At 40.6% G+C, this 22,314-nt stretch overlaps 1 protein-coding gene across 1 annotated transcript; it reads left to right on the forward strand.

Moving 5' to 3' along the window:
* Positions 1–4: 4 nt before the first annotated feature.
* CUNHXorf58 (chromosome unknown CXorf58 homolog) lies at positions 5–21,902 on the forward strand. The gene is made up of 9 exons (XM_032842305.1): positions 5–123; positions 3,068–3,194; positions 4,226–4,325; positions 6,540–6,652; positions 7,076–7,187; positions 13,169–13,300; positions 18,560–18,789; positions 20,950–21,112; positions 21,641–21,902. The coding sequence occupies exons 2-9, from the start codon at positions 3,088–3,090 to the stop codon at positions 21,815–21,817; spliced, it is 1,134 nt and encodes a 377-aa protein (XP_032698196.1). The 5' UTR covers positions 5–123; positions 3,068–3,087; the 3' UTR covers positions 21,818–21,902.
* The last annotated feature ends 412 nt before the right edge of the window (positions 21,903–22,314 follow it).

Below are 22,314 nucleotides of genomic sequence, written 5' to 3' on the forward strand. Positions count from 1 at the left end.
GTGGGCTGGGAATTCTGATAGCCGAGGCCACCGGGCGGGGGCGCTCGGCTGGTCTCCGGCATCTTTGAAAGTCTCATAGCCGGAAGCTGCTGACCCCTGGGGCCTGGAATTATCTCACAAAAGGTTTTCAAATTTATTTTTTCCGTGGGCTGGAAGTTCCTAAGGTTTTAAATTTAATCTAGTTTGCCATATCCTTTGGTCTCGAAAGGCCCTGACTTTTTTTTCCCCTTTAAAATACTTAAGCATATACCCCTCTCTGGGAGTCAAATGTCCCTTAATACTACTAGAAAAGGTAGTAATGAGAATAATGATCTAATTAACAAGAATACCAAAACACTAACACAGTGTTTACTATGTGCTCAGCTCTGATCTAAATTCCTTACTCATATTCATCTAATCTTTCCAACAACCCAGGTAGGTGAGTACCGATTATTATTCCCAATCTAATAGATGAGGAAACTGAGGCACGGAGAAGTAATTTGTACGAGGCCACATGGAAAAAGTGGGAACCCAGAATCCAAACCTAGGTAGTCTGCCTTTAAAGCCTGTGATGTCGCCTAAATAATTGTTATACTGTCTCATAGTTGGGGGGGGTTCATATTTCGATCTGTATCACATGTCTTCACCTCATAGAAAGTGTAAATTCATTCAGGCGGGCATCCAAAAGATTAGGGAGGCTTGTGTGAGGCCGCGTCACTGCCCTTCAGCCAAAGACCACTAGGAACACATCTGTAGGTGAACAGTTGGGTTTATTATCCCTCATTGCTGCGAGGAAAACACACAACATGGCACAGCGGGGCATCTCAGCGAGGGAGGGAGATAGAAAGATTTATTGTAAGATTTGGGCTGGGGCCCCTGGGGTGGCACAGTGAGTTAAGCATCCGGCTCTTAATCTCAGCTCAGGTTTTGATCTTAGGGTCTTGAGTTCAAGACCCCCGTTGAGCTCCATGCTGGGCGTGCAGCCTCCTTGAAAAAAAAAAAAAAAGATTTGGACTTTGGTTGGTTGATTTGGGGGTGAATTCAAAGAAGCAAGGCTTTGCTCTGGTTTGAGTGTTGTTAGGAAGCCAGGATGGTACCAAAGCCCAGCTGTGAGTGCCAGGCCAACTCCCAGATGCTAAAGGCTGCTTTTCTGTTTCTCAAGAGAATTTTATGTTCCAAGCCATCCCCATCCCTATCCCCAAGGACAAATATAAAACTCTGAAGGCTCTGCCTTTGTAATGGAATGTTACACGTATGTAAAAGTGTGAAGTATAGTGATAAATTAGGGCAGGAGCTCTTACATCTTTTTTTTTTTTTAAAGATTTATTTATTTGAAAGAGAGAGAGAGAGCAGGGCTGGGGGCAGAAGGAGAGAATTTTCAAGCAGACTCCTGGTTGATCCCACGACCCAAGAGATCATGACCTGAGCTGGAAGCAAGAGTTGGATGCTCAACCTGACTGAGCCACCCAGGCGCCCCAGGGCAGGAGTTCTTAATTCAAGGGTTATATGAACTTAGATGGGGAAAAAATTACTTTATTTTCACTCATCTCTAACTGAACTTTAATATTTCTTTCACTTATAGTGTAAGCAACAAAGCACAGTAATCTCAACGATATCTGGGACTTTGTCACTAGTAGAAAGCACAGATATTTCCATATAGTGTCACAGTCATGGCACACTTCCTGACATAGCATTTCTGCTCATTACCAGTTCAAAAGTATAGTAGTTATTAGAGCACTCATTTTATATAATGCCTAAAGAGGACAGATTCCTGTAGTTTTGTTTTTGAAAATATTTTGACAGAGATTTCAATATAGAGTCCTTTGTGACCCTATGTGTTTTATGTTATGCATTTTAAAAACGTAATTCTTGGGAATCTGTCCATAGGGATCCATGGCACCAGAAGAAAAGGAAGAGCCCCTGCTTTAGTAGATGAGACTAAGCAGTGACTAAGAATTTTGAACCATATCCAAATCGGAGTAATGCATCAAAGGATAGAAAACCAAAGGTGGAATCGGTTCATTTAGTACACACCCTCTCACTTTACCACAGAGAGAACTGGGGTACCAAGAGGTTAAAGAACTTGCCCAAAGTCTCACGACTATTCCATGATAAAACCAGGACAGAAAGTTCTTAGACGAGCATATAAAAATTCTCCACTCTTGCTAGTGATGGAGGATTCCATAGTTAGCAAGATGCCTCCGGCCCTCAATGAGCTTGGTGGGGTGACAGCCAAGAAAATACATCATGACATAATATGAGAAGTACTGTGAAAGAAAAACCATTATTATTGGACCTTGGAGACAGGGTGAAGAGTTGTATGAAAAAGAGAGGGTGGAAAACTTCAGAGAAGAGGCATCAATTAGCTGGGGTCTTGAAAGATGAATTGATGTGTGCTGGCAGTAGGGAAGTCACTCCAGGAAGGGGAAATGGCATGATCAATGGCACAGAGTTGAAAAACATGGGCTGATTTTCGTGAGAAGTTCTTGTTCTCACGGAGTCTAGAGAGGAATGCTGGTGAACGGTGGTATTTTGATATTTGAAAGAGAGAGTGGACTGTAGATTGAAAAAAAGTCTGGAATACTATTCGAAGGAGTCTGCACTTCAGTGTGGAGGAAATGAAGTGTCCCTGAAAGATTTTATGCTGGGCAGTCAGATAGCTGGATTATTGTGCTATAGAATTAACTCAAGCTGTCTACGGCCATACCACCCTGAACGCACCCGATCTCGTCTGATCTCGGAAGCTAAGCAGGGTCGGGCCTGGTTAGTACTTGGATGGGAGAATTAACTCGAGCTGTGGTGTGGAGGAGGACCAGAAGGATACAGAGACTGGAGACTGGGGGACCAGTTAGAAGGCTATGGACAGATACACTTTTCTTTTCCATGTCCCTCAGAATATTTTTAGCACCTAAGGCATGTAAGCTGTAAGCAACATTAAGAGATCCATGATACCTTCCTTTGTAAAGGGTTCTGGAATTAGCTCAATAATCATATGGCACTTGAAAAAAAATCATACGGCACTTGAGTCTTGTCTAAACAGTGCAGCAAAAAGATTATGACCTCAAATGCTAAACCTATGTACTTTCAGAGCTCTTCATCGCAAGGAAAATGAAGCGCTCTTCAAAGGCATCAGTTCGAAAATCAGATAAACCTCGCTCAGGAAAAGACTACAGAATGTATTTGTCCAATATTGGAAAGAGAAGGGCAATACAAGAGTAAGTAGCCATCTTTCACCCTTTATCGTTTGCCACAACTGGTCAGTTTCCATACCGTATTTACCCAGCTAACATCAAACACTTCTTGTTTTGTAAATTAGAGATTTTTTGGTGTGTTTTAAAATTACTTTTGAATTGAATAGTAATTATTATAATTATAGTATTTCATAATTTGCAAAGCGTGTTAACACACTTTCTTTGATTCTGACAACTCTGTGAAGCGGTCTTATTATTATATTTTATAAGTGAGGAAGCAGCAACTGGGAGAAGGTAAGTGATTTGCATGAGGTTAAACAGCTAATAAATGGCATCAGCCAGGATTTAAAGCTTTGTTTCCATACATCAGGCCTTTTCTACTCTACATCTTGGAGTTTGCATTTTGCCAACCAATGGTGACATTATTCATGGGTATCTGCCTCTCTTCACATGTAGCCCTGTGAGGGGTAAGAACGGATCTGGGTGGTTTTGGAGAGGGTGATCCCTATGATCTCCTAGTGCTGAGATGTGATCCAAAGTGAGATCATTCTCTGACCTGACTGGGATGAGCCTGTTTCAAGCAAAGATCAGAGAAAGGAGTTTCTTTTTTTAGGGCCTGGTTGTCTGTTCCCAGAAAAGAATTGGACCTACTGTAACTTTTGAGTATTCTACATTCTATTTTCATAGCACTTGGACTAGTTGGACAGTGTTCTTAAGAACTAACTATAATGGAATCATTTTAGGTCATGGATGTTTTTAGAAAGCAAATTTGTCTCTTCTTACATTTTTAGTTATATATGCCTTTTGCTGATAAAGTTTTAGGCCTTTTTTTCCTTAATCCCAAGGGAAGGCTTCTCAAATATCTTATATCCTCATTTGACTAGATTCTGCAAATGACCAGTTCCAATAACCACATCCCAGTGTTCCTCATTAGGTCAGTCTTAGGGTAGTGGACAGGAAGGTTCAGGTGGTAGAAGCAGAAATGTAGAGTTCCCCAAGATTTTAGGAAAATGAAAACTACTTCACTAATCTTAACCTCTTGTTTTTCTTCTCAGAGCTGTGAAAAATATTTCAGCTCAAAGGATACAGAGAGCTTGGTTATCTTATATGGACAAAACAATATTTCGACTCTTAAAGCACGCACTTTGTGCAGTGGTATGTATTTTGCTTTTTGTTTTCTCTGACAGATCTAATTACTTATAAGCTAAGAGGTCTGTTAAGTAAAGATAGAATACATAACCTCTTTTTTTAAGATTTTATTTATTTATTTATTTGACAGACAGAGATCACAAGTAGGCAGAGAGGCAGGCAGAGAGAGAGGAGGAAGCAGGCTCCCCGCTGAGCAGAGAGCCCAATGTGGGGCTCGATCCCAGGACCCCGAGATCATGACCTGAGCCGAAGGCAGAGGCTTTAACCCACTGAGCCACCCAGGCACCCCTACATAACCTTTTTTAACTCTTCTATTTGAATTTAAAGTAGTGCATGAGGTTCTGGGATTACTTCTTTGGTTAGCCCTAAGTGAATATTTCTGGATTTATTTGTAAATAACATGGGTGACTGTTATTTCTTTTTCTGAAACCAAAATCATGTTTTTAAAAAATTCAATTTCTTATTTGAAGATGTGGAACATCAATCATCTAATAAGAAAAATTTCTGAAATAAAAGTGCCCTTACCTTCTTCCACCCACTGATTTCACTTCTAGGAATCCATTATACAATACATGTACAATTTCATTGAAGTATTGTTTGTAACAGGAAAGAAATAAGCCATGTAACATCCACCAATGGGATGCTGTTGGTGCTTTCATGGTGTTAAACCTTGCAGCCTTGTATGTGATTCTGCAATACAAAGATAGCTAAGAAAGCTCATTAATGAAAAAGGCAAGTACAGAACAGTATGAATAATATGGTCTCATTTAAGTAAAAAAAAAAAAACAAACAAACCCTAAGGTGCATATCTACCTCCTTCCCCCTGACCAAAAAACAACTCTGGCAATGCTAGCAGAGTATGTAAAGTTTCCATCACATAATACCACGTATTCTGATAAGAATCACACATGAGGGGTGCCTGGGTGGCTCAGTGGGTTAAGCCTCTGCCTTCAGCTCCGGTCATGATCCCAGGGTCCTGGGATCGAGCCCCACATACAGCTCTCTGCTCAGCGGGGAGCCTGCTTCTCTCTCTCTCTCTCTCTCTCTCTGCCTGCCTCTCTGCCTACTTGTGATCTGTCTGTCAAATAAATAAATAAAATCTTTTTTAAAAATCACATGATTATAATAGTTTATAATTAATAATAGCCACATTAAGGGAATCTTAGCAGCTCTGAAAAAAATCATGAAGTCTGAGCAGTTTGTACACTTCTTCACCATCTGACCCACAGACCCTTTTCTGATGCCGGGAAAAGCAGAATACCTCAGAGGAAACCCATTCAGGTAAACAGGTGACATTTCAGGTCCATAACCCATGGTCGTCTTCACATATGGAACTTGTATTTTGTTATCATTATACTGGTTTTGTTGTAACCGTAGATGCCTATAGTAGCAGAAGAAAGGAAATTAATTCTTTTGAAAAAAATCTGTTATCCTAAAACTTCAAGTTCCTACCTGATATTAATAATGCTTTGTCGTTTTAAAATCCCTTTGGTGTGCTTTTTTATGTGATCGTCGCAGGCAGAAAGGTTGGCAGGGTCATGTCGGGGGGTGGCGTGGGGACTTTAGACAAATAGATCTATGTTTGCCTCCTGGCTTGTCCATTTACTACCTGTATGCCTTTGAATAAGTTAACAGACACTCCCAAGGTCTCAGCCTGCTCATTGGAAAGATGGGAATGAGAATATTTGAATAATATTGCTGAGTTGTAAGGATTAAATGAGGTTATGTCTATAAGGCATGTAACAGAGTATGTGGTGTATAATGGGAGCTTGAAAGCTAGTAACATTACTAACATCTTCCTCATTTTACAGGGACCATTCATTCAACATCACATACTTGCTCAGCACCTGCTGTGTTCCAGGGACTGTACTAAATACTAGGAAATACATGGAGAAGAAGAAAAACACGATCAGTACCTTCACACAGCTTACAGTCTAGTAGAAGACACAGATTAGTTCATAGTTAATTATAATACATGGTGAAAAGTGTTGTCATAGGGAACAACCAGTGCCTGGGATGTCAAAGAGGGACACCTACTCCACCTTGGTGGCTAAAAGGATGAAGTAACTGACTCAAGGTTGCACAGTTAATAAATGGAGGAGCCAGGACTAGAACCCAGGTCTTCAGGACTCCAAGTCTGGTGTCCTGTTCACTTTACCATGCCACTTCTGTTATTCTCAGTAAATTACATCTGGTGCGGGTACCATTGTCCATTTATAGCATCATCATCTATTTCAGGAATGTTGTGTGACACATCAAATCCTGAAGAAAGTGAGCCCCTTAGAGGCTGAGCTTCTGAAAGATCCTAGCATGAAGTGTAAAGTTAGATTCAGGTAATATTTCTATGCTCATTTATTCCCAGAAGCCCTTGTTAAAATGAGGAAACCTTAGAAGCTTCTTTTCTCAAGTCCTCATAAGCTTTCAGGGTATAATCACAGAGTAAATGTGTCGTTCTTATTCACGTTTGTTATGTGAGGAAAACTGAGGCATGACTCCTAGACCAGAAGGTGCCTTGAGATGTGGCTCCTCTCCCATGATGGGTCCAGTCTAACATGTGAATGAGAACACTGGTGAGCGCACACACTCCAGTATGACTCTTTCATCTTGGGAATCCATGCCATTGCTCATTCTTGCCGTGCTCTGGCATAGCCTTTACCCTGCATGCAGGAAACCATGAGAACTATCTTAAGTATAGGAAGAAAATAACTAAGTCCCAAGTCTGATGCCCAGTCACTAATTTTTGGTCTTTATTTCAGGTTTAGTGGTGAAACGTTTCCACCTTTCATTGTATTTAAAATTTTTCTTCATAATGAAGGCCATGGTTACAAGTACTTCAGCGGAAAAAATTTATTTAAACCATCAAATGAGGTGATGTTTCATGATGTATATTTTATGTTCTTTTATTTTTTTTTAAGATTTTTATTTTTTATTTGAGAGAGACAGAGATAGCAACAGAGAGCATGAGCGGGGAGGAGAGGGAGAAGCAAATTCCCCACCGAGCAGGGATTCCTCAGTGCAGGACTCAATCCCAGGACCCTGGGATCGTGACCTGAGCCAAAGGCAGATGCTTAACCCACTGAGCCACTCAGGTGCCCCCGTTTTATGTTACTTTCACTTCTTAATATCTGTGCAGTATCTGAATTGCATTCAAAGTGTACAGACTAAGTGATTTCACCATTAAACAGCCCAGCAACCAGGTAGTATTTTTTTAATCATCATGTTTCAGGGTGTCTCTGTTTATTAGCTAAAAAAATATTTGGAATGAATGACTTTTAGAGGCCCTTAAAAATTCTCATCACTTTTCTTTGTATTAAAGTTTGGTTTGTTCCCGAGAGACTCTTAACTGTGGGAAAGGAACTGAGGGTTGATAGAGGGGAGGTGGGTGGGGCGGTGGGGTAACTCGGTGATGGGCATTAGGAGGGCAAGTGATGTGATGAGCACTGGGTGTTACATGCAGCTGATGAATTACTGACCTCTACATCTGCAACCAACAATGTTCTGTATGTTGGCTAAGTGAATTTAAATTAAAAGAAAAGAAAAAAATAAAATTTTGGTTTGTTAATAAGGGACTAAAGTGGCCCATTCGTCAGGGCTTTTACGTTATGCAGAACATTTGATGCAATTTTATTTTAATAACATTTTATCATGGTTTCTTTAATTCTGGTAGCATATTTAGAAAAAAGTGTCCTGGACTATTTATTGAAAATGAACCTTCAAAATATTTATCCTTCTTTATATGAGTTCTCATGCTTTTAAGTTTCATGAATATTTACCATAATTGTGTCTACAGTAGAGGAATCACCTGAGAATTTTGTTAAAATGTAGCTTCCGATTCATTAGATCTGGGAAGGGGGATGAGATTCTGCCTTTCTAACCAGTTCCCGGGTGCTGCCGCTACTGCTGGTCCATGGACCCCACTTTTAATAACAAGGATCTGCAGTGCTACTACAGTGAAGGTTTTACTCCTGTGGCCCTTAAACATGACCATGATTGAGAAAAACATGTGCACATTCTCATACTTAGCCTTTTATAAATCCTACATCAAAGGTTATTTTCCTGTAGCCTTCTGGAGATATTTTACATGAAAAGTATGGCCCATCTGAAATCATCAATAATGGCACATGTTCAGGATAGAATCTGAGCAGATCCAAGATGTACTGCATTTATACTCTGAAAAATATTAGAAAAGAAAAAGAGACTGCTTTTCTCTGTTCTCAGGCAACATCAGAGAACATTTCATTCAGTTTCAGAATATATCAAACGGACTGTGTGTTTGCAGATGTAATATGGTGTTCCAGAAACATTAGTATTTGTTCCTTTATATAAAATGACTTCACATACAAAAGTTGATATTTATCCTACACTTAAGGAACAAATTCATGCCACACTTAAGTACAGAATAAGCTTTTCGTCTCTATAAAATATCATCAACTGTTGCTTCTCTGAGGTTGCATAATTAGACTTTTCCAGGAACAGAAATTCTCCCGGGTCTGCTCCTGGTGGTCCGCAGGCCGGAGCAAATGAGAAACTTAGAGGCCGTGACTAGAAAAGACTGTGTGTACATTGAAACTCGTTAAAATGCTGTATAATAACTTTCATTTTTATTTAAATCACAAAGTAACTGTTGGGGGAAAAAGGAAATAGCACAGAGATTTTAAAAAAGGAAACTATGCCTCGTGCCTTTCTTCTCTGTGCTGGGACTTTCGCTCGCCTGGAGTGATCACCATTAATTGTTTACTGTGCATCCTTCAGTGTGTGTTTTTTTTTTTTTTGCCCATAAAAATGCTCACACAAATATATTTTTTAAAAACTTTTGTTCTTATTATAAAAATGGGATAACACTAGTTTGAGTTTTTCACTAAACATTCTAAGAGGATTTAAGTGATCAGAACATGAAAGAACAGATTAGGATTCCTTTTTCAGCTTCATAACAAACTCTGGTAACACTTGGATTCATGGTTGATAGAAAACCTGCAGAAGTAGAATTTTTCTATGAGTTTACACTAGCCCTTTGAATGTAGAAATTGTGTGTTGAGCAAACTGATCCAACTTTCCTAAATTCACTTCTTTTGGTTTTTTTAAGATTTTATTTTTTTAAGTAATCTCTACACCCATTCTGGATGTGAACCCACAACCCCAAGATCAGGAGTCTCACACTCTACCGACTGAGTCAGCCGGGAGCCCCAACTTATTTCTTAGTATGAAATAAATAAGTCAGTTTCAGTTCAGTTACAAAGAAGGGGAGTAATTTAAGTTCACTTATGAAGAAGGGGAGTTTCACAGTTTTGTTGTTGTTCTGTCTTTTCCCTGGGTCTTACTTCCATTTCTAGTTTCATTTCCTTATTTCCCGATGGTATTTCTCATGTACTTACACACACACACACACACACACACACACACACACATAGTAAAAACAGGTGAAAGAACTTAGAATGGCTTAAACCTCTTTAGAGAAGAACAAAGATTTCCATTATCTGACTTCAAGACTTAAAAATCTGTGGTGATCCTGACAGTGTTGTGATGGCTTAATGACAGGCATGTAAATCAATGAGATAGAATAGGGAATTCAGAAATACACCCACTCATAGATGATCAATTGATTCTCATCAGATGTGCCAAGTCAGTTCAAATGGTGCTACAACAGTTGGATAGCCATGTGTACAAAAGAGAGATCTCATTTCAGTTACCTACTTCGATGATCTATTTTCAGAGCAATGCTTATTTACAGAGGATTGTCACTATAGTTCATCCTTCAACTATATTTAGAATATTCTAAACCCTTGCTACTCAGAGTGTGGTCTACAGACCCACAGCACTGGCATCACCCGGAACTTACTAGAAATGCGGACTATCAGGCCCCACCCCAGACCCACTGAGTTAGCACTTGCATTTTAACAAGACCCCCAGACAATCCTAGGCACAATATAGTTTGACAAGCACTGTCCTAAAGGTTCCCCACCGCCCTCCGAATGCACAGACACCGCGGCCTGGAATGCCTCTGGGTAATGGACAGTTCTGAAACATTAACGTCCAACTGAAGACCCATCTTCTTTTTGAGGATTGGGCATTTATGTAAAAAGGAAAAAACATTATTACTAATAGCTGCCCTTATTAAGCACTATCAAGTACTGTGCTAAACATTTTGTGTGGATTATCATTTAATTCTCCTAAACTCTAGAATGTAGATTCTGTGGTTATCTTCCGTTTTAAAAGACTAAGTAACTTGCCTGAGGTCTCACAGCTAAAAAGGGAAGGAACCGATAACAAGACCCAGTGATCCTGACTCCAGAGCCTGTGCTCTTAACCACGCTCGAGTCAGGAAGCCTGCTAAGCAAGTGGTCTTCTACGGTCCCCCTGATCACTCTGGTGAGGTGCATGTTGTTCCCATCTTGCCTGCAAGGAAGCCGGACCTCGGAGAGGCTTGTCAGGGGCAGAACCGAGGCTTGACTACTTCTCTGTCTGGTGCCCCGTGCACCTGTGGAGGTTGAAACAGCCCTAGCCGTTGTGGTGGTTTCATTAATTTGGAGCCTGTATATAATTAAACTGTTCGAAAGCGGGACACTCCGTGCCCGTGTGGGGTACGAGTTATCGCCACCTCCGTGAGTGAGAATTTTCCAGCTGTCTGAGGAAGTGACTTGAGATACTAGAGTTAACTTCCCAAGCACAGGTACGGATCTGGGCCAGCGCGGAGCTGCAGGCCTGTGGGGGCTTCTGGGCCACACTGATGCCTGGTATCAGGGGAGGTGTCAAGTTTAGAGATGCCCCCCTTTGACCTTTGGAGTCACCCACTAAGAATGGAATCCGCTTCTCGAATCCTAGTCTGATTGGCTGCTGTCCTGGGCCCCTTGCCTAGTTTCTGCCCTTCCCTTTCACCTGGGGCTGGGCTCTCCTTTCCCAGCCCTTCCGACCCAGAAGCACTTTCCTGAAGCTGGCCATACCCGGCAGATGCCGGAGAAAGAACATCCTGGCCATTGGACGGCGAACTTTTTTTCAAGCCCCTGTCACAAGTGGGCAGCGAGCCTGCCCTGTGCTGCCAGGCATAGGGTTGTTTTGGCCGGATCCTGGGATGGGCCTGACACAGCTGAGGCACTGTACAAATAAGGAAACTGGGGCTTGGAGAGCTGTGGGTGGTGGCTGAGTAGAGTAGAGTGGGGAGGGATCGACAAGAAATACCCCTCCTGAGTAACTTGAGCTGACGTAAAATACAGTTATAGCTAAAGAACTTCTCAAAGCAGAAATTATACAGCTTTCAGATGTGTTCACTGTACAGTTTATTTGCTTTTACCTTTAGTGTTACTGTGAGGATGGCTAATGAGAGCCCACAGGAAATTAATTGCACAAAACATGATGGTGACATGTGCCAATACTGCCTTTTGTTTAGATGCGTAGTATATAAACTAATGAAATGGAAAAAGACGATTTGCCTAAAGGAAGGGTCACCACGTAAACTGTTTCTGTCCCTTCAACGTAGTGCATTAGGAATAAAACTACAGCCCTTGAATATTCTTTCATTTTCCATGTGTGTCTGTGTTCAAAGCTTTGGAATTAGAAAAATAAAAAAGGAATATTCTCAATAACAAAAGTGAAGATTGAAATGGAAAGTACATTCAGGCTCATTGTTGTATTGTGTGTTAAGTAAAAAGAACACATTCTAAATTTCGATCTCGTCTCAAGCGGCCTCATATCAGCATTATAACCCGGAGTTCCCATGCTTTCACAAATACACATTCTGAGATACAAAGGAAAGAGAAACTGATCTGGAATCCAAAGATACTTGAATTTTCATCTACACCAGTCTCCCTTCTCGTAAGCATATGTTTTGTGGCCAGAAGCACAGATATGTAATATAAATATGTGTTAGAAGAGTCAGCACATACTTATGGGGGGTGGGAACAAGGGTGGGGAGTACTTAAGTCACACAGTCTATGTATAGCTCTTAGCAAAGGATGGGCGTATGTGGAAGGGTATGGTACAAACAGGACTAGACGAGATCTGGGCTTCCGCATGTTCTAGCATTCTTCTACCTCTGTCCTCTCAGATGCTGTCCTTGGGTACAAAATGCCAACATCTCAGAGAGGAAAAAAAAAATGATTTGCTACTCTGGCCACAGAGAATGAAGTCTGCAGGAGAGGGAGGTCTAAGCAATTTGAAATGTACAGTTTCCATTTGGGGGTGAGGTATTAACTAACACACAAGAGAGCTGGCCTTAGTAACACCTTTCGCTGCAGTTCCTAGGGCAACCTATTTAATAACCAAGGAAGTTTTCTCTGCCTTGACAGCACGAATAATGCTACAGATTTTTTTTGTTAAGGGAAAAGAATGTTTTTTAATAGGGAAAAAACAGATTTTTTTTAAACACTGTTTCTCTGAGGGTTGTGGACTCAACTACTCCTCCAGCTACATTTTAAAACTACATAGATATGGTTATGGAAACATTTTTAATGGCTTAAAAACTCCTATACAATCTTTTCTTTGTAAATACAGTGTTTTTATTGAATAGCAAGCTGCTAGAAAAAAGGAACAATATTTGATGTATTTGTCGGAAGAAATGTGTAGGGGCGCCTGGGTGGCTCAGTGGGTTAAAGCCTCTGCCTTCGGCTCAGGTCATGATCTCAGAGTCCTGGAATGGAGCCCCACATCAGGCTCTCTGCTCAGCAGGGAGCCTGCTTCCTCCTCTCTCTCTGCCTGCCTCTCTGCCTGCTTGTGATCTCCGTCTGTCATATAAATAAAGAAAAAAAAAAGAGTCACACATATTTAAAAAAAAAAGAAGAAGAAATGTGTAAAATGTGTACTGATAAATGTTGTTATTATACTATTGTTTAAAGGTGTATTTTCTATTCTCTTTATAGGGAGTGGCTGATGCTTGCAAAATGATGGGGAAAAAGAAGTTTTACCATCAAATTATGGAAGATGAACATCGTTTCCAGAAATTCAAAATAACTGATGAAATAGATATTGTCACCCTGAAAGATTACATGCAAGTAAGGAACCGAGATTTAGATATTAGAAACAATTTAAAAAAAAAAAAAACCCTTCTTGGGGCATCTGGGTGGCTCAGTCGGTTAAGCAGTTGCCTTCAGCTCAGGTCACGATCTCAGAGTTCTGGGATCGAGACCCATGTCTGGCTTCTCCCTCTCCCTCTGCCCCACACCGCTCATGCTCACTTTCTCTCTCTCTCTCTCAAATAAATCTTTTTAAAAAATAAATAATCTTTAAAAAAGCCTTCTGACCTTGTCCTCCAAAAAGAAAGGTCCATTTTTTCCCCAGTAGAAAAATATGCACAATATAAAACTTACCATTTTAAAGGGTACAATTCAGTGACATTAAGTACATTTGCAATGTTGTGCAAACACTACCACTATCTAGTTCCAGAACGTTTTTGTCACCCCAAAAGGAAACCTCACATCTAATAAGCTGTCATTCCCCATTCCTCCAGCACTCCAGCCCCTATCAACTACTAATCTGCTTTCTGTCTCCCTGAATTTACCTATTCTGGATAGTCTGTATTAATGGAATCATGTAATATTTGGCTTTTTACACCTGGGGAGTGATAGCTAATGAATGTGGCCCTTTTTGGGGGGGGTGATGGAGAGGTTTTAGAATTAGATCATAGTGCTACTTTTAAAATGGTTAAAATGGTGAATTTTATATTATGTGATATCAAGTACGTGGTCCTAAGAGAGTGCCTGATGGAGGGGCGCCTGGGTGGCTCAGTGGGTTAAAGCCTCTGCCTTCGGCTCAGGTCATGATCCTGGGGTCCTGGGATCAAGCCCCGCATTGGGCTCTCTGCTCAGCAGGGAGCCTGCTTCCTCCTCTCTCTCTCTGTCTGCCTCTATGCCTACTTGTGATTTCTGTCTGTCAAATAGATAAATAAAATCTAAAAAAAAAAGAGAGAGAGAGAGAGAGAGTGCCTGATGGAGATTTGACCTAGCAAGGAAGGCTTCTATTAATATTTGGATTATTATTTGGGTGTTTTGTGCTACAAGTGACAGAATATTCTCAACCACAAGAGGCTTAAACAACAAAGGACATTTATAGTTCCATGTCAGAAGTCCACAGATAGGTGGGTTCTGGGCTAGCTAATGCAGCAGCTCGAGGACATCAGGGTTCTGGGTCAGCTTCTCTACGGTGTTCTTGGCTTCCTTCACATGGTAACAAGGTGGCTATCACCTTCCTTCACATGGTAACAAGGTGGCTATCACCTCAGCTTCCTTCAAAGGCAGGAACAAGGGGACTCTGAAGCATCATTTTCCTTCTTATCGCAAGAAGAAAAATCTTTGGGGGTGCTTGGGTGACTCAGTTGGTTAAGTATCCAACTCTTGATCTCAGCTCAGGTCTTGATCTCAGGATCCTGAGTTCAAGCCCTGTGTTAGGATCCATGCTGGGTGTGGAGCCTACCTTAAAAAAAGAAAAAAGAAAAATCTTTGCCAGAAGCCCCTAGCAGATTTCCCCTCAGGTCCCGTTGGTCAGAACTAGATCACCTAACTCCCCCTAACCTAATCATTAATAAAGGAAAATGGGATCATTTTCCATGAGTGACTTAGAACCATCATGGTTCACATGCTGTGGCCCTCCTTCCTGGAACAGACTGCTGTTCCATACTTTAAAAAAAAAAAAAAAAAAATTCCAGGCTCTGGAGGCAAGGGAGAAGTGGGAAATGGTTGATGGGCAGGCAATCAACAATGTGTCACCCGTCAGCCTGGGGCTGAGCAGGTGTTGCGCCCCATGCCGAGGCTCAGTGGCAGGAGGAACTGCAGGGCCCAAAAGCAGATCTGTGGGGGTGGAGAAGAGGGAACAGAGGGTTTGGTATTTAGGAAGCCTGGAGGGCTGGTAAGAGAGCATCAGGCAGGCCTTTTGACCAAAGCAAGGTGTTTTTCTTTTTCTTGATCCTATATGCAAGTAGAAGCTGGTGCTTCTTAATGGGTTAAGAAATGAGATGATCTAATCTAATGAGTGAAGAGATCCATCTGACTGTGGTGTAGGGAATGGATTGGAGGACAGCAAGAGCCTTCTCCTAGCTTGGATGTCCCTGCTGTATTTCAGGAGAGATGGTGGTATCTTGACTGAGGGCTGTGAGGCTGGAGAGGCAAGAGATAAGTAGACAGTAAAAAGCAGTGGGCCTTGGTGACAGACAGGGAGGCAAATTAAGGAGAGGTGTCCGGCATGGCTCCTGGGTTCCTGGTTTACATAACGAGTTGGACAGCAGTACTAAGTCAGGAAACTTTAAACTAGATACCTGATTAATAATAACAGTAAATGCTCAGTAGGACCAACTCCTTTTATTCTTAAAACAACCCTAAGAGGTAGGGACTATTATTACCGCCATTTTACAAGTTCTAAAGACACAAGGGATCCCAAAATTCTGGCTCATAATAATGGTAATATATGGCTTTAACTGTTCATTCAGTTGTTTCATTGTGACACATGGAATTAAGGCAGTGCCTTGGAGACACCTAATTGTGTTTTCTTTCCTTTAGGGTCTTAATCTGGAAAATGAGGGAACTGAACCAGGAAATAAGTAGTGTTGGGGGATGCCAACTATCTTTGCTAAGGACATGGGTCACATACTTGCAGAGTGTGACTGTGCCAAGGACTGGTGTCATAGGAAGAAATCCCCAGATAGACATGTTGGGAGACAGAAACATGATGATTGTTGACATTTTTTGAGTCCCTTATGGACACAGCTCTGTTGTTGGCCCTCTTTTTTTTAGAGATTTTATTTATTTATTTGAGAGAAAGAGAAAGACAGAGAAACAGAGCACAAGCAGGTGGAGGGGCAGAGGGAGAAGCAGACTCCCTGCTGAGCAGGGAGCCTGACATGGGGCTCAACCCCAGGACCCTGGGATCGTGACCTGATTCCAAGGCAGATGCTTAACTGCTTAACTGACTGAGCCATCCAGGAGCCCCTTTTTGGCTCTTTTTATGCATATTATCTCCTTTAATCTTCAAGTTTGTACATTATGTGACCCTCTTTAACAGATGAGAAAAATGGAGTTTAATAAGATTTTTAAAAACTTGCCCGAGGTCCCATAGCTAAGTACAGAGCAGGTCATTGACGATTCTGAAATGTTTACTCATTTTACTACTCCACTCCCTGCAAGTAAAATATACAGGCAGTCTTCACTTTGCATGGTAGTGCAGGGCCATAAAAATTGACTGCCATGGTGCCTGGCTTTCTCAGTTGGAGCATGCAACTCATGATCTCAGAGTTGTGGGTTCAAGCCCCACATTGGATGTAGAGATTTTTTTTTTTTAATAAAATCGTTTTTAAAAATGACCGTGTAAGCTGAAACCATGCATAGCAAATTTAATAATCAATGTGAAAAATCATGATTGTTCCATGCCTTTCCAAAAAAAAATCTTGTCAGAACTTTAAAAACTCTCCTACTATCTGTTATAAATATGTAAGAAAATGAAAAACAAATAATTTATTATGCTATAATTTAAAACATTGGAAATACTGAGGATTAAAAGTGTTTTATTTCTTTGTAAAAAACTTACCAACTGTAAATATAATAAACACCATTGAGTTGTATGCTTTATATGGGTGAATCTATAGGCTGTGAATCTCAATAAAGCTTTAAATAAGGCTTTAAAAACAGTGTCTGAGGAGTAGTTAAAACAGTGCTTTCCTTCTTGTTCTTCTCATATGACTTACAATACCTACTAAGTATGCCTTGGTGAATTGTCACACTCCTTTCTAAGTTCGGATTACCTACCAACATTTTATCCTTTGCGCTTTAAATGTTGTGAAATTTCTCGAAGTTCCTTTAATGTGAAGAGGCTTTTTCCAGCGTCATTTCCTCTGGAACAGCTTCATCCTTTTTGTCACAACCGCTTTCCTCATTTATGCTGCTAAATTCGCCTTCAGCACATTCCTCTAGCTGCCCACCCGCAGTCTCTTGAATGAAGACAATGTCAGTATCCCCTGGGTCACCTGTTTCTTCTAGAACTCCATTTACATTTGATTTGAATTTCATTTCCAGCAGTAGCACTTTTTGTTTCTCTTTTGGCCTATTCTCTTGGTTATCTTTTTTTTTTTTTGTAAAATGGTACATGGGTTTATCACTGGGAGACAAGGAGGTGACACAACTACATACTTTGCTGATTGTGTGTGAACTAAATAACAAATCCTCAGTGACGGATTGTTGCCCCTTGGGAAGACGCAACATGATTTGTCACTAATCACCACACATATGTTATTTCTGTAGTGACCTATGGATGGGAGAGCTATCAGCCATGTTTGTACTTTATGCAGTTAAGTTATACTGGGGAAACTGAAATTTGAGATGTTCTTAGAGGACTGGGCTTATTCAATCAAATGGTAGTAATTAAAATTTGTGCATGCCTGGGGCACCTGGGTGGCTCAGTGAGTTAAGCCTCTACCTTAGGCTCAGGTCATGATCCCAGGGTCCTGGGATCGAGCCCCGCATCACATCCGGCTCTCTGCTCAGCAGGAAGCCTGCTTCCCCTCCTCTCTCTCTTCCTGCCTCTCTGCCTACTTGTGATCTCTGTCTGTCAAATAAATAAATAAAATATTTTTAAAAATTTGTGCATGCCTAAATGATACAAAAGAAAGACTGCTTGTATATGCATGTGTGTGTGAGAGAGAGATACCCTAAATGCCTAGCTGGTATCCTGTTTCCCAGCATTGTAGATCCTCCGGCCCTATTCCTGTCTCTTAAATGAACATTATAAAAGGTTGCATCGATCATATATATTTGCATTTTAGCATTCCCAATCTGGTGTTTTAACTTAAAAAAATAAATGGAAGTGGGATTTCTACAAATCCTCCAAATGAAAATAGTGAAATTTGCCACTTAGTACCAGAGATAAACTCATGATTTCTAAAAAGTTTTGTGCAAATGTCCTCTCAACCCGAGCATGTTACGAACAAGCACTATCAGGTATGCAGATCATGTATTTGGCATTAAAATGTTTATTCATTACATGAAAAAATATGTTTATCATTAAATACAGGTTTAGTGAGTGTGGTACTATGTGCGTGATACTGTGTGACAAGGGTCGTGCCTTCTGGTGGGGGAGCTAAGTACACAGATAACTAAAACATCAAGTACTTAGGAGTGAACCATAGAAGAAAGTTGCTGATCAAGTTCAGAGATGGGATCAAGGATTGTTTTTTGGATGAAGTGACAATGGGCATTTGGACCTTGGGAAATGTGTCTAAAAACATTCTGGGTTCCCACAACGGATCATTCTTACTTGTTTTTTCCATACAGTATTCCAGTCTCCTAGATGAGACCCCTGCATCTTCCGGTGGCAGAAGTAACTACTGGCGAAAATTAAACCTCAAAAACATCCCCAGGACCATGATAATATACGACATAGTTGATTATGCAGAGTCTGGAATCATCTCAAACCGTCTACAAAAAGAAATGAAGTATCTATTACAGAGACCAGGAACAGAAGAGATGCGTCAGCACCAGCTACAGATTGTTTCTGAAGTTAGGTAAAAGCGATATTTTAATGGGGTCACAATACTAGGGGCATTTCTGAAAGCCTTCACGTTCTGCCAAATAGCTCGAGAAAGATGATAATAGGGCATATGGGAAAAATAGGGTTGGGACAGATTGCTCAAAATGTAGGCACGTTTGTAAACAGAGCGCTAACAGAAAGGACAGTTGGAACCTGGGGAGATAACTCACACCACCAGACAGGCAGCTCAGGATGGCTGGAGGCCACCACAGCAAATATAAAAAATGTACAACAAGAGGGTGGAAATGCTGGCAACTCTTTAATTAGAGCAGATAGTGGGCACAGAGATAATGCAGATGGAAGTGGAGCCCTGGGCTAGTGTGGTTGGCTTTTAAGTGGACATGAGAGGCAGTGCAGCCGGCCAATAACCAACCCCCCACCACCAGGGCGGGGAGTGTGGCGGAGGGGAGTAAGGGTGGGCTGGGGGTGCAGAGTCCCCCTGGAGAGAGAGCCCGAGGTGCAGGTGCTAATTCTTGTTTTCATAAATACAGCCAAAAGGGCTCCCATTGCCTGTGCTGCACAGAGCTGAGGACCTTTTCCTTTTCTGCTGAAGGTTATAATTCTACTCTTGTGATTCTGGCTCCCCTTGCTGAGGACAAATTGCATATAAATTACAGTGACATTATTCCCTTCTTTAGCAATAGCATGTGAGGCAATTCACATTATAGAAACTCATGTTGTAGCAAAGTAGACGGTATTATGATCTGAAACAATACGGACAGAATATGATTGCTCTAATTATCGTCCTTTTTTCTGTCCATTACAAGTCCTACCTAGCCCATCTTATTTACAAATGAAGCTTTCTTTCTTCAGAAAAAAGGAAGACATAATCAGATTGAAGAGGACCTATTGGTAGTCTCTTTCCACAGAGTCATATTTGAAATGAAAAAATACTCCTTTAGTACATGAAGACGCTGGTGACCCACTGTCAGGCAAACACACTGGGTTTTTTCCATGGCTAGAGATGAGTGGTACTGACCCAATAAGATAATTTAGCCCATATATTTTATGATCGAGGCTATACATTTGCCAGACAGATGGCCTGGTGTAAGGTGTAGTCTGTCATCATGAAATAGATTTTCTCTAACTCATCCGTATAAGCACTAAATTCATAAATTAACCCTATTACCACCAAGGTCAAATAAATGATGTAATTTTCCTTGCCACCATATGTAACCCTAGGTTCCCCGCTATTTGGACTATTGCTAGTGATTATCTAAGAATGAGTCACTTGAAGAGCCAAATGAAGTCGCCAAATCCTAAATCAATTAAAGAGGGAAAAGTACTTTCTTACGAGTTTCTTTGAATGTGGTGTTAGTTTGGGATCGCCCAGGAGATCAAATATTTGGATATGAGTAGTCTATTTGGGAGGTGATTCCCAAAACCACTGATGAAAGGAAAAGAAGGAGGGGTAGGCAGCCAAAACAGCATGTGGTAGCAAACAAGTTACCTCTGCGGATAAATGGGGCTTAGTCCCTCCTGGGAATGTCTAAGCCATTGCAGAACGTGCAACTCAAGTTATCCTGCAGGGGCAAGGGAGTTGGGATATTTATATGCCAATGTACATCAGGCATTGGCTAAGGACTGTTTAGGAGGGGAAGTATTAATTCTCAGGCACTTTCCCTGTGCATGGGCTCTTGGTTTCATAAGAATGCTGTCATGCTGAGTGAGGCTGATGTTGGCAGTTGGAAGTGGCCCTATGTGCTTTGCAGTAGTGAGGCCTAAGGGGACTATGGGCGTGCCATCACCTGTATCTGATCCTAACACTGGTAAGAATAGCTTGTTTTTTCAGCCATTATGAAATTTAACACTTTTTTGTGTTAGTATGGTGTATGTGTGTGTGTGTGTGTGTGTGTGTGTGTAATTAAATGACTACTATATGGTATTTTCCAGGAAAACTGACTTTAAATTGATACCATGTTTTATACACCTTCATAGGGTGCAAATAAAGAACTCTGCCATATAATTTAAGCAGAAATGATAACTCTGGTCTAAAAACTTGCATGCAATATTGCTGCAGATACAGAGCCCCATGATCTAGTTGCTAGAAGATGCTTTAATAAAATTTGCAACTTGCATTACATTTGAATGTTATTTTGTACATTTTTTCTGTCTATTATTCAAATCTTTCTAGACGCCCTTCATCCTTTTCAGCTATCAAACCTTTATATCGGCCCTACCAACAGCGGAATCAAATTAAACATCTGGGTCGTCGATCCAAGCAAGCTCAAATGAAAGTTGAAAAAATGAAAAAAGCTTATAAGATGGCTAAAGAAAAAAATGCTTCCAAGGCGACGGTAAGTCGAACTTGGACTGAATCCATTGTCTTGGACATTATTCAAACTGTAAGTAATTCTACTTGTATAAATAGAGTTTTCCTAATCTACAAGTTCAAGGCCAAAACACTTTTAGTACATACTTGGGTTCCTCTTGGTAACACATATTTTAAAAATTCTTCAACAATATGGCTAACCTGATAAATACCAGCCGTTTTGGGTCCACATCAATATGAGGTGACAACAGCAAAAATAGTCCCTGTATGTTGACACTGTTCATTCAGCACATCTCATATGGTGCTTTTCCCAAAATGAAAGTCATTTCTATCAAAGCTTATTAAGAACAATATGTGTGAAGTCTGCCCCAGTATATTTCTACATGGTAGGATATTTACAACTAATACATACAAATGGATTGCTTTGTAATTTTTTAAAAATCTGCAATAAATGTTTTGAGAGAAGGCTGAATGTAAACAGTCAATATAAAAACAGAAAGTAGTAAAAACCAGATATAAATTTTTTTCCTCTTTTATTTATAATTCTACCTAGGAACCACAAACACACACACGAAGTACAAAGCAGCGACAGACGATCATCTTCTCTACCCCATCTTTTAACATTGTGAGAATTGATGAGCTCACGCCAGATGAGGAATTGGAAAAACAGGAAGAGGAATTATTTGCCTGGTATCAAGACTTGTATATTAATAGTTCTCTGTCATGTTAGTGCATAGCTAACTGATAGAAAAACAAATTGTTTAACAATCTGCTTGTCTTGCTAATATGCATATTAAAGGAAAATGAAGTAAAAACAAGTCTTCAGGATGGTCTCTTAACCAAATGTGTGACTGATTTTTAAGCCATTTTAATATTACCACAAGTACTAATATTTTTTACTGACAATTTTGGTCTGAATAATGATTTTATTAGATGCCCTTGAACTAGCTGGATACACTTTTACTCAAGAAATGATGAGTAAGGGGACCCTTGGGTGGCTCAGTAGTGAAGCGTTCTGCCTTTGGCTCAGGTCGTGATCCCAGGGTCCAGCAGGAAGCCTGTTTCTCCCTCTCCCTCCGGCTGCTGCTCTGCCTACTTGTGCTCTCTATCTCTGTCAAATAAATAAATAAAATCTTAAAAAAAGAAAAAGAAATGAGTAAATTAGTCCCTAGAACTTTTATTCAATTATGATTTTCCTTTACTTTTAAAAACTTCTGAACAGGCCAT

This window comes from Lontra canadensis, unplaced genomic scaffold (genome assembly GCF_010015895.1).
Source record: "Lontra canadensis isolate GAN:19392208 unplaced genomic scaffold, GSC_riverotter_1.0 scaffold127, whole genome shotgun sequence".
Taxonomy (NCBI): Eukaryota; Metazoa; Chordata; class Mammalia; order Carnivora; family Mustelidae; genus Lontra; species Lontra canadensis.